General features: G+C 45.1%; 1 protein-coding gene and 1 long non-coding RNA gene across 2 annotated transcripts; both read left to right on the top strand.

Annotated features, from left to right (window-relative positions):
- The first annotated feature begins 33 nt into the window (after positions 1 to 33).
- Positions 34 to 5857, top strand: LOC308594393. Its single transcript, XR_014011424.1, has 3 exons — positions 34 to 178; positions 1276 to 1371; positions 3798 to 5857. It is a non-coding gene; the product is annotated as an uncharacterized lncRNA (long non-coding RNA).
- Positions 5858 to 6977: 1120 nt separating this feature from the next.
- Positions 6978 to 12857, top strand: JCHAIN (joining chain of multimeric IgA and IgM). Its single transcript, XM_081207471.1, has 4 exons — positions 6978 to 7240; positions 8895 to 9030; positions 10181 to 10261; positions 11836 to 12857. The coding sequence occupies exons 1-4, from the start codon at positions 7177 to 7179 to the stop codon at positions 12038 to 12040; spliced, it is 486 nt and encodes a 161-aa protein (XP_081063597.1). The 5' UTR covers positions 6978 to 7176; the 3' UTR covers positions 12041 to 12857.
- The last annotated feature ends 1404 nt before the right edge of the window (positions 12858 to 14261 follow it).

The following is a 14261-nucleotide window of genomic DNA, read 5'->3' as shown; positions in this document are numbered from 1 at the left end:
GGTAAGAAGCATAGAGAGGATGCGCGCGCGAGGCGGGGCGTTCGGCCGATGAAGTGCGCATGCGAGAACCGCAGGGGGACACGTGGCCGACGTAAAGCGTGAAGCGTAATGGACTGCCAAGCGGGTGTATCTCAGCCTCTTCCGCTGCTTCCATTTAATAGAACGAGCATCCACACAGGTCCAAGATACATATTAATCGATGTCAGTTACTAGCAATGCACTGTTCACTCAACTCGATAGACAGATAGATGTCTCTTTATTTCTCCTTAGGAATCTGCTTTATGCTGAGTCAGACTTTTGGTCTATCTGGGTTAGTGTTGTCTGCACTGACTGGCAGCGGCTTTCTAGGCAGCAGCCTCGCAACTCACCCTGCAGGGACCGAACCTGGGAATCAGCTACATCAGGGGTGGAGTTTGGTAATATGGCTCCCTGAACAAGACCAAGATTGGGCGCCCCTTCCCCCTAAATATTTATTAATTTCCACAATATTTCATTTTGGTGCAGCTGCTTTTTAAATGGGTCTTCTATAGGTACCCGTATAAATATAAGTATTGTTGCTGTGCTCCCTGTCTGCTCCACACCACCCTAAAACTGGTGTTGTCTGCTTGCAAGGCAGCCGCTGAGCTATGGTGGCCCTTCCCTTAAAGAAAGAAAGAACAGACCTCCTGGATTTTTCCCCTGAGGCTTCTCACACAGACACCCTGCTTTAGCAACCGAAGGAGTGGTGGAAAGTGTGAAATGACAGTGTTGTTGTTCTCTCCCTGCTCAACACTGCTAGGACTTGGGGTCTCTGGATGAAACCTGATTCAGAACAAGCAATGGTGTTGCTGCTCATGTTGTGAGATCATTTCGTTGCCACAAGATGGAGACAGATGCCGACTTTTAGCTTTTCTGAACAGTGGATGCTGGCCTTCAGTTGCTGAAGCATACATTGGAATATCAAAAGATGGACCGCCACATGCGAATTTCTCCAGAATAATCTGCTAGTTGCCATCAGAAACAAAATCCTGGGCTTCATGGGTCTTTGATTAATCCAGAAAGGCAAGTCTTGACATTTTTACATCTTCAGGACTGCCAATGGATTAACAGAATCGATAAATATATCAATTTAAGCAAAGTAAGTCTGCAACCCTATACAAGTCTATACATGGAATATACTTCTGAGTAGGCCTACATAGGCTTGTGCTGCTGGTAATATATTAAATCCAAATTAATTTGCATATTATTAAAAACAATTGGCTTGTATGGAAATGAACATTCTTTTTTCGTTTCTAGATAATTCATGTACCTGCGACAGCAGGGACTGCCTTAGTAATTAATGTAGAAGACAGGGTGCTTTTTCTGAGAGGACAACTTCCACCCACAGTTCTTGTAAGTTCAATAAACACTTCCATGAGTTTTGCAAGCACGTTTTTAGGCCATTAAAAGGCTTTTGATCACTGGTTAACTGAGTAAACACCACAGCCCCAAATGACATAGGAGGGTGTTAATAGGCAAGAATTGGTGCAGAGTCCGTGGCACCATCCACATAACAAAAACTACCATAGAGATATCAAGTTTTTCAAAAGTAGCAAGTCCATGGCTTCACTTTTGAAAAACAGGTCTGCAGTCCTTAGCTAATTGGGAACCACTGGTTTAGTCTAACCTGCTTGATGCAAGAAGCGCAGAGGCTTTTCCCCAACAGATGATTTTTCCTGTCCAGACTGCTTAAAGACTTCCAGCGTCGGTGATTCCACCACCCCTCTAAGTAACGGGTTCTTTTGTTAACCTACTCTTACTGTCAAGTGGTTTCTTCCTAATATTGAAATGACACCTACCTGCCTGTAGCTTAAGTCCATGAGATATAGTAGTGTCTTCTAGGGCACCAGAAAACAATTTTTTGCACTCTTCTATGACTGTGTGTGCATGACCCTTTACTCTGGCTCCAGTGTACTCCCATCACTGGTGTTTGAAACCATGTACACGTGATGTTAGCCACAATCCCATAGCTGTCCTGTAATTCTTGAGAAATCCTGCTGTTCAGCGCATTTCTCCTCAAACCAGCTTCCATCCAATTTGAAAAATGTCAGCCACATTCAATTTGCAGTTAAGCTGAGGTGTGTGCACTTGAGACAACTGTTGCGTATGCCCAGATGACAGTTTTGTGAACAGGAGTTGGAAAGGTTGCAGGTGTGGAAAAAGCAATTGTGCTTTGAGTGATGAAATCTGGGAAGAGTTGCTGTGCTTTAAGGTGCTAAAGCAGAGCTTTCCAAGCTTTTCATGCTGGTGACACACCTTTTAGACATGCATCATTTCGCAACACCGTCATTCAGTTTTACTCCCAAACCAGAGGTTAAACTAACCCCTTTCAATGACACACCTACACACTGCAGCCAACACACTAACATGTCACGACACACAGTTTGGAAAGCTCTGTCCCAAAGTGTATTTGACCTAAGTGTCAGCCTTTCAGGGATTTGAAGAGTGCTGACATGTCCCTCCTCCGTCTTCTCTTCTCCAAGTTAAATACAACCAGTTCCTCCCACCTTTCCAGTTGTGCTTCCAGTACAATTCCCTTTTTGATCTACTTGTGGAGGCTTTCAAGCTGCTTTTCAGGCTATCCTTCCACCTTAAGTTACCACAGGTCAGTATGTTCTATCGGGCTGGACTGCTGTTTCTTCATGCCCTCTGTACATCAGCAAGGCATTGTAATCACTCAGAGTGAAGTAATGGTGCCTCTGAAACAAGCAGGCTGACCGATACCAAACCCAAGAGCCGTTCTATGCAAAATAAGTGCAGGTGCCAGTTTCTTCTTAAGAAAACCACAGAGCAGGTGCAGTGGGGCCAGTTAAACTGGAATTAAGAGTTACAGCCCTCTAAAGGAAAGGAAGAGCAACTCTTAGGGTGCTTAACAAAGTAAAGATGCTTAAATCTTCAGATGCCATGTATATAATTCAATAGCTTCATTAAAATATGTATTTGCATATGTTTTTATCTGAAGGAGCTCAAGGTGGCATACGTAGTTCTCCCTCCTCCTTGCTTTATCCCAGGTTACGCTGGGATGTACTGACTAGCCGAAAGTCATCCAGGGAGCTTCATGGCTAAGCAGGGATTTGAACCCTCATCTCCCATGCCCTGGTCTGAAACTCTAACCCAGGGGTCAGCAAGGTTTATCTTGCCTGGGCCGGATCAGTCCCGCAGAGATCCCTCCGCAGGCCGAATTGCGTGTGTGCATGAGGCGCACCTGCGATTTTTGACATCTGTGCACACCTGTGATTTTCAGTGTCTGTGCATGCGCAGACGCAATTTACAGCGCCACAGAAGCGAGTCCCCGTGCTGTGCCGCACCGATTTAGTGCAGCGCACGAGTGGGCAGCTTGGTTCGGGGGCGGCTTGGGGGCCGGTCAAACGACCTCTGCGGGCTGCTTCTGGCCCATGGTCCTTAGGTTGCTGACCCCTGCTCTAACCATTACACCTGACATAGGACTCCTGCCAACCCCATAATGCAAGATGCTTTGAGACAGGCTGTGGTTATTCACTGGTGATCAACGGGCTCTCTGCACATGCTTCAAGCCCGAGTCATTGTCCTCCGCGTGAAATAAGTTACAGCTAATCCTATTGACATAGTAGGTGTGAGTTCTGACACACAAATTGGGGGAACCCTTGGATAAATTAAGTCCAGAGAGTGAATCAACTACCTTTGAAACTTTTTCCTGTTATTGATTTTCCACTACCGGTTTTGTCAAACGTACTTGGTGACTGAAAAAGTAACTGAAACTCTTCCTGTGGTCATAAAGTGTGTATTTTTAATGTGCACAGAGACTGATATAAGGAGCTCTGCAGCTGGAGCATGGAAAGCAAAGAGCCATGTGATCTAGAGGCAAGTGACTTCAGTAAAATAACTTTAATCTTTCAGGCACATGAGTTTGCTGGTTTAAAGGCGTGGATCTTGAGTTTGGGGGCAAAATTAAACTGAAGTTAGGACCCGCATAATGTAAAAATATTGTATATAGAATCACAGAATCTTAGAGCTGGAAGGGACCCCAAGGGTCATCTATTCCAACCCCCTGCAATGCAGGAATCTCAGCTAAAGCATCCATGACAAATGGCCATCCAACCTCTGCTTAAAAACCTCCAAGGACGGAGAGTCCACAACCTCTCATGGGAGACTGTTCCACTGCTAAACAGCTCTTACTGTCAGAAAGTTTTTCCAAATGTTTAGTTAGAATCTCCTTTCTTGCAACTTGAAGCCATTGGTTCAAGTCCTACCCTCCAGAGCAGGAGAAAACAAGCGTGCTCTCTCCACCATGTGACAACCCTTAAGGTATTTGAAGATGGCTATCATATCTCCTCTCAGTCTCCTCTTTTGCAGGCTAAACATACCCAGCTCCTTCAAGCACTCCTCATAAGGCTTAGTTTCCAGCCCTTGATCATCTTGGTTGCCCTTTTCTGCATATGTTCCAGCTTGTCAACATCCTTCTTAAACTGTGGTGTCCAGAATTGGGCACAATATTCCAAGTGTGGTCTGACCAAGTCAGAATAGAGTGGTACTATTACTTCCCTTGATCTGTACACTATACTTCTGTTGATGCAGTCTAGAATAGCATTAGCTTTTTTTGCTGCTGCACCACACTGTTGACTCGTGTTAAGCTTGTGGTCCACCAAGACCCCTAGATCCTTTTCACATGTACTGCTAGTAAGCCAGGTGTCCCCCATCCTATATTTGTGCATCTGGTTCTTTCTGCCTAAATGCAGAACATTACATTTGTACCTATTGAAATTCATTTTGTTAGCTTCTCCAATCTGTTAAGGCCATTTTGAATTCTGATTCTGTCTGTTCTTAAACCAAGGCATGCTTTCCCATAGCAGCGGGGGACTCAATTTCCAAATGGAACACACTCAACAGGAAGTGAAACATTCTTATTCCAAGGCAAAGTTCACAAACCAAAACACCTATTTCCTGGTTTGCAGCGTTCTTAATCCAAGTTGTTCATAAGCTAAGCTGTTCTTAAACAGCTGTATATATATATATAAAGGTTATCTTGATTTCTTATTCTTCTGGTAAGTTTTGCCATTTCTGCATGTTCCATAAGTTATTGTATCCATTCTTCCTTTGCTGGGACTTCTGCCTCTTTCCACAAAGGTTAGAGTCTTGCCTGTTCCTAGTTTTGCCTTTGGCCAAACCAAGGAATGTTTGGCTCTGAAAGAAAGTGAACTTTGGGGTGTAAAACATCCCCACCTTTTAGGGTCCCTACACATGAGCAGTCCCGCCACCGCATGAGTTTCAAGTTGCATTTGCATGTTGCTGTACATACCAGAGAGGGGATGTCTTATGCCCAATGTACATTTCCTATTTAGTTTCCCCATGTCTGCAACACACACACCCTGAACACTTATCCATGAACCTGTCGTCTGCTCAAATATGCAGGCCTCAGCTTAATTGCAAAGTGAACGTGGCTTATGTTTATGAATTAGACATGAGCTGGTTTGAGGGGGGAAGCATCAGGCAGGAGAATTTCTCAAGCAACTTCAGGATAGATGTGGATTGTGGTTAAGGTGAGCTGCAGAGAATCCGAAGTTAACAGTAACACAGCTGTCAAGGCCTGTTCCAATAGTTTGCTGCTGGGATAAGATGCCAAACATTGCTGACTCTGCCAGCAGGAAAAGAGTCCCAGTGAGGTGGGGGGAATCCTAAATTAGCAGCCTGATTCTGGTTTGTTGTTGTTGTTTAGTCATTTAGTCGTGTCCGACTCTTCATGATCCCACAGACCAGAGCACGCCAGGCACTCCTGTCTTCCACTGCCTCCCGCAGTTTGGTCAAACTCATGCTGGTAGCTTCATGAACACTATCCAACCATTTCGTCCTCTGTTGTCCCCTTCTCCTTTTCCAGGGTCTTTTCCAGGGAGTCTTCTCTTCTCATGAGGTGGCCAAAGTATTGGAGCCTCAGCTTCAGGATCTGTCCTTCCAGTGAGCACTCAGGGCTGATTTCCTTCAGAATGGAGAAGTTTGATCTTCTTGCAGTCCATGGGACTCTCAAGAGTCTCCTCCAGCACCATAATTCAAAAGCATCAATTCTTTGGCGATCAGCCTTCTTTATGGTCCAGCTTTCACTTCCATACATCACTACTAGGAAAACCATAGCTTTTACTATACGGACCTTTGTTGGCAAGGTGATGTCTCTACTTTTTAAGATGCTTTCTAGGTTTGTCATTGCTTTTCTCCCAAGAAGCAGGCGTCTTTTAATTTCGTGACTGCTGTCACCATCTGCAGTGATCATGGAGCCCAAGAAAGTAAAATCTCTCACTGCCTCCATTTCTTCCCCTTCTGTTTGCCAGGAGGCCCAGTGGCCATGATCTTCGTTTTTTTGATGTTGAGCTTCAGACCATATTTTGCGCTCTCCTCTTTCACCCTCATTAAGAGGTTCTTTAATTCTTCCTCACTTTCTGATATCAAGGTTGTGTCATCTTGTGTCAAGGTTGTGATTCTGGTTACAAAACTTAAAATGCCCAGGCGAATAAATAATCCAAAAATGCTCAAGAGAGGCTGGTAACGGGTGTGGCTGGGGAGAGGGTCTGGCTTGGAGAGACTCTCAGGGGCCGGACAAAGTGTCCCAGGGGCCAGACATTTGGCCCTCAGGCCTGAGATTCCCTAACCCTGATATAAAATATTTAGTCTGCCAGGAGTGGAGTGAAGCCAAATTCATTCTATGCCACACAGCATCACCTCCTCAGAAGCACTTGTGACATCAGATCACTGCCAGACAATAATATTTTATTGATAGTTTCTTAACCCAGAGGCAAACAACCTAAGCATCGCACTTCTTAGAATACTCTTGCAGTCTAATCTGTTTTAGTTCTCTATTCTCCCTGCATATGTGTGTTTTATGTTTATATGTGTTTTATGTGTCTTGCAAACCCAAGTTCAAAGAGAGAGAGAGAGAGAGAGAGAGAGAGAGAGAGAGATGTTGTAAACCTATCCACCAGCAGAGTTTTCGAAGAACGGGGTTTTCCTCCCTGATTAGTAAACCACCATTAGTTTGTGGTTTCATTCTGTCCGGATGTGTTTTGCACCACCATTAGCACAACTTGATTGCAATCTAGGTAGGCGTTTTTAGGAAACTCAGGCTGCCACCGCCACACAGACTGCTTTTTGGCAGAGAGGCACAACTCTGAGAGTGTTTGAAGGCAGGCAGAGAGAATGAAGAATTACTGGATCCTCTGTGGAACCCTGGCTGTCTTTTGGGGAGCTATTCTTGGAACAGGTATGCAACATTTGTCCATTGAAAGCAACTCAGATACAATGTTTTAAGCAAAGAAAGTGCTTTTGTGCTGGGAAGAATTGTCACTATTTTAATTGGCTCTAAAATTCTTACCTAGAAGGTGGTACTGTATCTAGATTGAAAATTTTAAAAGTAAAAAGGATGCTTATTTTATCCTACTGGGCTGCTCTGAAATCAGGGTTATGGTAATCTATAATGTGCATTAGATATACTTACAATGTCAGAGCTGTGTTTTGAAATGGGGATCACCAGGTGTTCAGTAATGCTAAAGTATCCATTTTTTCTGTTTTTGGGGTTGGCATGAGTGATGCCTCCGAACCAGAAGTGCATTGCTTTCTATAATTCTCCCCTGGTCTCCTCGCTGGCCCAAATAGGACTAATTTAGCCAGCTAGCCCTGGTGATCATCTAATGTTTATTGGATGGATTTCCCCCCTAAATTGATTTTTGAATTCTGAATTTATTGTTATTCAAGTTTTATACTGTATTTTATGCTGTTTTTTTGTTGCATCAATTAAGTGTTTTAAATTTGTTGTTAGCCGCCCTGAGCCCGGTTTTCTGAACCGGGAAGGGCTGGGTATAAATAAAAATGTATTATTATTATTATTATTATTATTATTATTATTATTATTAGAATCTTAATATGTCTTGGAGTTTGCATGCATTCCTGCCAATGTCCCTACTGACTCTGCTCTAATGGTTGTAGTTGTTGTAGTTGATGATGATGATGATGATGATGATAATGGCAGCTTCATGGTAGAAACCACTTATTAAATTCAGAAAGTAAGATGGAATTAAGGGGTTAAGATATGGGAAAGGGAAGGAATACAGACTGACAGATAAAAGAAAAAGAATCCAGAATGGCCCATAGTAATGTAGGAAAATGAGGACGTGTAGTGGAGAGGATTGTGGCCAGTGCAGGATTGCTACTTTTTGCTGGCAGGGCTCCTGTGCTGTTTATGCTGGACAACAGCAGTGGAGGGAGGCTGAGGCCCATTGCGACTGGGTAGGGCAAAAGGCAGAGACCCCAAGCAGTGGGTGGCAAAAGTAGTGCAGTGGCAAAGTCAAACGTTCAGCTTCCCTTCATGACAGTTGCAGCCATGCCCCCTCACAGCAGCGCCCCTTTTATTATAATACCACAATTGTATAATTGTGCAATAATAAAAGTAGGGGATGCATTGCAACAATTAATGCCCAGGGGAGCTGTGTCACCAGCTGGAATAAAAAAATATTGGACCAGTGTTCTGATCCAGCGTAAATCAGCTTCATAAATTCAGATATTTATCAGATAGTCCAGGCTTTCCCAACCTGGTGCCCCCAGAAGCCCTAACCAGCCCAAGCCTATAACCCAGGGATGAACCTGAGATACGTAGACCTCCGAGTCTGAAAATGCCACGTTGAAGCCTTGGGTTTCAACTTCCTCCCTAGCAGCCTAAATTTGGCTTCCAGGATCTTTCAGCTGCAAATCTCAGTATGACTCAGTAACCCACCCTTTGCATCTCATTATTACGTTGGCGTCGTATTTTCCGGGATGTGCATGTGATAAAATAGGTGCGCCCTAAACATCTGGCACATCGGCACCAGAGAATGTTCTCGTTTTTCTTCCTCAGTCTAAAAAACCTTGTGTTTTATGGGCAGCTTATTATGGGCTGGATGAAGATGAAGAGAAGGTCCTGGTTGATAACAAGTGCCAGTGTGTGAAGGTGACATCAAAATTCGTCCCTTCCAAAGACAACCCACAAGAGGAAGTGCTGGAGAGAAACATCCGCATCATGTAAGTGGTACTTCATATAAAGTTTCTCCTTTTCCTGAGGCATATACACAACTGTCCAAGCCATAACCACCGAATGGGGCGGAATAAAGGCTGCATAGCCTTTCTATAATTTGGGGAGCGGGATTATCTCACTCTTCCTCTTCAAGCAGCTTCTGTGGTGAAGACGGAAGAGCAAGCAGGACACCAATACTGTACAGCCCTCTAGGATCTCCCTCTTCCCCCACTTCAATCACTTTGTCAGTTCACAGGTGTAGCCCAGTTAAGTCTTTTTGCAACGAAAACCACGAAAAGTCTTGTGGCGCCAACAGATTTGTGGTGGGTGAACTCCCAAGATGCCACAAGACTCTCTGGTGGTTCCTCACATCCAATCCTCCTTTGACTCAGAACATCCTTGAAGACCCTCTCACTACACATTCAACTACAGGGATCTCCCCATTTACATGGGGGTTACATTGCTGGGTACCACACATATACATGAAATTGTGCATAGTGGGGAACACAATCTTTAAAGCCTGTGAACAGCCTCTTTTCTCAAGCTCCAACTCACCACAGGCCTCAGAGGTCAGTGCAAAGGCTCCTGGAATTGCTAGCCATTAGCCAGCTCTTTCCCCACCATTTTTGCCGTTTTCCTGCTTTTTCCACTCCCCATCTGCCATTTAAACAGATTTATTTATTTCCCGGCACCACACTGTAACGTGTAAGTGGAGAAATGCCTGTACTACACTTGACCTCTGCTATCAGCAGCCATAAAACTCTTCCAATGGCTTGACAACATCATACAGATGACAAAGCTGCTGCAGAGAGAGAGAGCTCACTCATCTGCACGGGCTCACTGATTGTTGTTGTTGTTGTTTAGTCGTTTAGTCGTGTCTGACTCTTCATGGAGCAGAGCACGCCAGGCACTGCCTCCCGTAGTTTGGTCAAACTCATGCTGGTAGCTTTGAGAACACTGTCCAACCACCTCGTCCTCTGTCGTCCCCTTCTCCTTGTGCCCTCCATCTTTCTGTGACCCTTGCTAGTGTTTTTGTCTTGCCGCGGCCACAAGGGGAGAGAACTTGTCGGTCCGCAGCAATGACGGTTGTGTTTCCATTCCTGCATTTCATTTGAACAATCTGGCTTGTAACTTCCTCTTCCTCTTTGCCTTCTCCAGAGTTCCCCTGATGACCAGAGAGAACATCTCTGACCCCACCTCGCCAGTGAGAACCAGATTTGTCTACAACTTCTCCAAGCTGTAAGGGCTTCCCTTGATTGCACTTATCTCAATAAGCTCAAGTTGCACTAAAAGAGTTGAGGCCACTGAAAAGTGTGTTATAGTTGCAACAAAGCATATAACCGAGATGGCACCAACTGTGGCTTGTGCCAACTCGGCTATATTGGCTTTGGGTCATATCCAGAATGTAGCGCTATCAGCCCTGGACACACCTCCAACACTTGCCTTGGGCAGAAAGGGCAGTATCCATCAATGCAGGGTTTCCCAAACTTGGATTTCCAGCTGTTTTCAGACTACAATTCCCATCATCCCTGACCACTGATCCTGCTAGCTAGGGATGATGGGAGTTGTAGTCCAAAAACTCCCAGCCGACTGCACTGGCTACCAATTAATTCCCGGGCCCAATTCAAAGTGCTGGTTTTGACCTATAAAGCCTTAAACAGCTCAGGGGCACAATACCTCAAGGACCGCCTCTTTCCATATGAACCTCACCTTCTGAGGCCCTCCTTCGTGTGCCTCCTCCTCAAGAGGTCCGGAGGGTGGCAACACAAGAACAGGCCTTCTCTGCAGTGGCTCCCCGTCTGTGGAATGCTCTCCCCAGGGAGGTTCACCTGGTGCCTTCATTATACACCTTTAGGCGCCAGGCAAAACCGTTCCTTTTTAACCAGGCCTTTGGTTGATCTGATTTACATCCTTTGCCCTTTTAAAATGTGTTTCTTTTTGGACACGGGGCTATTGGTTTGCTGCTTTTATTTTTATTATGTATTTTGTGGTTTTATGTCTTGATTTTATTCTGTGAACCGCCCTGGGACCCCCGGGTATAGGGCGATATATAAATCTAATCAATCAGTCAGTCAGTCAATAAAAAACATCTGGAGACCCAAGTTTGGGGAAACCCTGAGCTAATGCGTCCCATGGGCACAAGGATTTATACTTGCACAACAGAACTTCCCCCACCTCCTAAGCATGTTCTAGAGCAGCGGTTCTCAACCTGTGGGTCCCCAGATGCTGTTGGACTACAACTCCCATCACCCCTGAGCTCTGGCCCCACAGGTTGAGAAAGGCTATTCTAGAGGGTCCCCTCTTACCTACCCTCCAAAGCAGATTTGAGCAGCGTGCATGGGCGTGTCTGCTCTGGCAGGGGTTGATGGGAGTTGTAGTCCAACAACAACTGGAAGGCAGAGCGTTGGCTATTCCTCCTGTGGAATCTCTTTGTATGGATCTTGTTATGTACTGAGTTGAATAGGCTCCAAAATGCAGCAGTCTGATTGGTCCTAGAACAATAGGATTCAGAATGCAGCAGTCTGATTGGCCCTAGAACAATACAGCAGTATGATTGGTCTGCAGGAGCCACCCAATCCAGCTCCAGATGGAAGTGAATCCGCAACCTGATTGGCCTACAGGAGAATTCCGGAATTAGCCAATCACGTGCAGCCCATTGTGTAAATAATGTATATAAAGCAGATACTTTGGGGAAACTTCCATTCCTCCTCACCACTATGAGCTGAATAAAGGGCATGAAATCCACTCTCGACTCCGAGTATATTTCAGATCTGTTGGCTAACTTTTCTCCTCCTCTGCCACCTGTCTTCTAGCTGTGATAAATGTGCTGCAGCAGACGGCGAAGCCACAAACGACCACCCTGCGCCTGGGGAGAGCAGCATGTGCAACGACCCCGACCAGCCCTGCTACACCTACGACAGAAATAAGTGCTACACGGCCTCTTGCCTGTTCTCGAACGGTGGGAAGACTGAGGTCATCCAGACAGCCTTGACTCCCGAATCCTGCTATGTTGATTAGATTATAGAGCTGAATGCAGGGCATGGTGGGGCAGATCTGCGCCACCACAGAGACTTATGTCGGCTTCATAGTACCAGTTACAGCTTCCCTCAAGGGATCCTGGGAACTGTAGTTCAGTGAGGGTTCACCGTTAGGGATCCTTTGGGCTGGAGAAAATCGATACAGTTCTCACCTAAAGGCAAACTCCCCCAATTCACATTTTCCATAACGTGAACCGAAAAAAGCTCCCCTTCAGAATTTGCATGTCTCCAAATCACGCAGTGCAGTTCACCAGACAAATGACGCATGCAGAAATGCACGGCCTGTGCTAAAATCTACATATAAATGTATGTTTTAGTGAAAATAGCATACAAAATTATGCTTGGGAAATTGCTTTTGAGAAACTGGGTTGAAAAGAAACTGGATTAAAAGAAAACACGTACAGTTGGAGGGGAGGACTTCGCTCAGAAATCCAATTTGCTTTATGAGGATTCTTTTTTAAAAATTGCAAACTGGTGTGGAATTGTGCAGAAATGAGCTTCAGATTGCAAAAATGAGAATTGGAGAAAACAAAAATGGACACATTTGTCCATCCCTAGCAATTCTGAATGCCCCACACAGAAGTACAGGTCTCTTGGTTGAGGGAAATAGCCATATGAAGTCTGTGGTGTAGACACATACCCACATTGCCCTGCATGCTTGAAATTAAAAATATGTCTTTATTAGCGGAATGATCTCCTACTATTTCCTCCCCATAATTTCTTGCAGTTTATAGAATTCCACCCCCCCCCCATCTGCAGCCCCTACATGTTGTCACAATAAATATTGCCTTTCATTATCTCCACAGTCATTTTATTGGGACTAAACGCTACTGGTTCCACATTGTGCGTTCGACATCTTTGACAGGCATAAAGCTAGCATAATTCCTTGGAAGTACTGGAGCTACATCAAATTACTTCTGGGGCACAGCCGGGAGGGAGTGTGATATAATAGTTAGGGTGCTGGACTAGTGGAATTACCACATTCCCTTATTGGAGGTCAATAATAACAAGGTAATAAACCAATAAACATTTATTTTGCATGTGCAAAGTGGCAACCCCAATGCTGAGGTCGCTACAAAGGATTCAAACTGCAATACAAGCATAGCTATAGCAATGTAAATTAATCAAAACCACCCCTTCATTACAGCCTTAAAGCATTTTGGGGACACTAAGCAACTAGCAGTTTACACCTTTTGACATGCTCAATTAGTCCTCTTTGTTGCAGCTACACTGTTTTGCAGCATGTAAAAGTTAAAGGTAAAGGACCCCTGACAGTAAAGTCCAGTCACAGACGACTCTGCGGTTGCAGCGCTCATCTCAATTTACAGGCTGAGGGAGCTGGCGTTTGTCCACAGACAGTTTTTCTGGGTCATGTGGCCAGCATGAATAAACCATTTCTGGTGCAATGGGACACTGTGACAGAAACAGTGCACGGAAGTGCATGGAAACATCATTTACCGTCCTGCCGGGGTGGTACCTACCGTATTTTTTGCTCTACAAGACTCACTTTTTCCCTCCTAAAAAGTAAGGGGAGATGTGTGTGTGTCTTATGGAGCGAATGCAGGCTGCGCAGCTATCCCAGAAGCCAGAACAGCAAGAGGGATTGCTGCTTTCACTGCGCAGCGATCCCTCTTGCTGTTCTGGCTTCTGAGATTCAGAATATTTTTTTTCTTGTTTTCCTCCTCCAAAAACTAGGTGCGTCTTGTGGTCTGGTGCATCTTATAGAGCGAAAAATACGGTATTTACTTGCACTTCGACGTGCTTTCGAACTGCTAGGTTGGCAGGAGCTAGGACCAAGCAACGGGAGCTCACCCCGTTGCAGGGATTCGAACCGCCGACCTTCTGACCGGCAAGCCCAAGAGGCTCAGTGGTTTAGACCACAGCACCACCTGCGTCCCTTTTGCACCACGAGTTACGCATAAATGCCTAATCTGCCATTCACTTTGAAGCTGGGAGGCCAGGATTAAAATCCCCTCTCGGTCATGAAGCTCACTTGGTGATTTTGGAGCAGTCGTTGCTTAGCCTAACCTACCTCACAGGGTTATTGTGAGGATGAAATGAAGAAAGGGAGTACTGTGTACTCTACCTTGAGCTCCTTGGCAGTAGTAGACCTTAGCAGTAGTTTCCTGTGGTTACCTAATCACTGTCGTTTCTGCTTTAAAATGCAAAACAGAATTGCAACTGGTTTTTCAACACTATAG

The sequence above is a fragment of the Podarcis bocagei genome (genome assembly GCF_964188305.1).
Source record: "Podarcis bocagei genome assembly, chromosome: 9".
Classification (NCBI taxonomy): domain Eukaryota; kingdom Metazoa; phylum Chordata; class Lepidosauria; order Squamata; family Lacertidae; genus Podarcis; species Podarcis bocagei.
The sequence above is the reverse complement of the archived record's forward strand: the minus strand, read 5'-3'. Positions and strand labels throughout refer to the sequence as shown.

Bases quoted from the DNA above. Each gene is read 5' to 3' on its own strand.
- JCHAIN (XM_081207471.1), top strand. From the start codon at position 7,177: ATGAAGAATTACTGGATCCTCTGTGGAACCCTGGCTGTCTTTTGGGGA. The intron at 9,031-10,180 runs GTAAGTGGTACT...TGCCTTCTCCAG, and splicing joins GAGAGAAACATCCGCATCAT to AGTTCCCCTGATGACCAGAG. The intron at 10,262-11,835 runs GTAAGGGCTTCC...CCTGTCTTCTAG, and splicing joins GTCTACAACTTCTCCAAGCT to CTGTGATAAATGTGCTGCAG.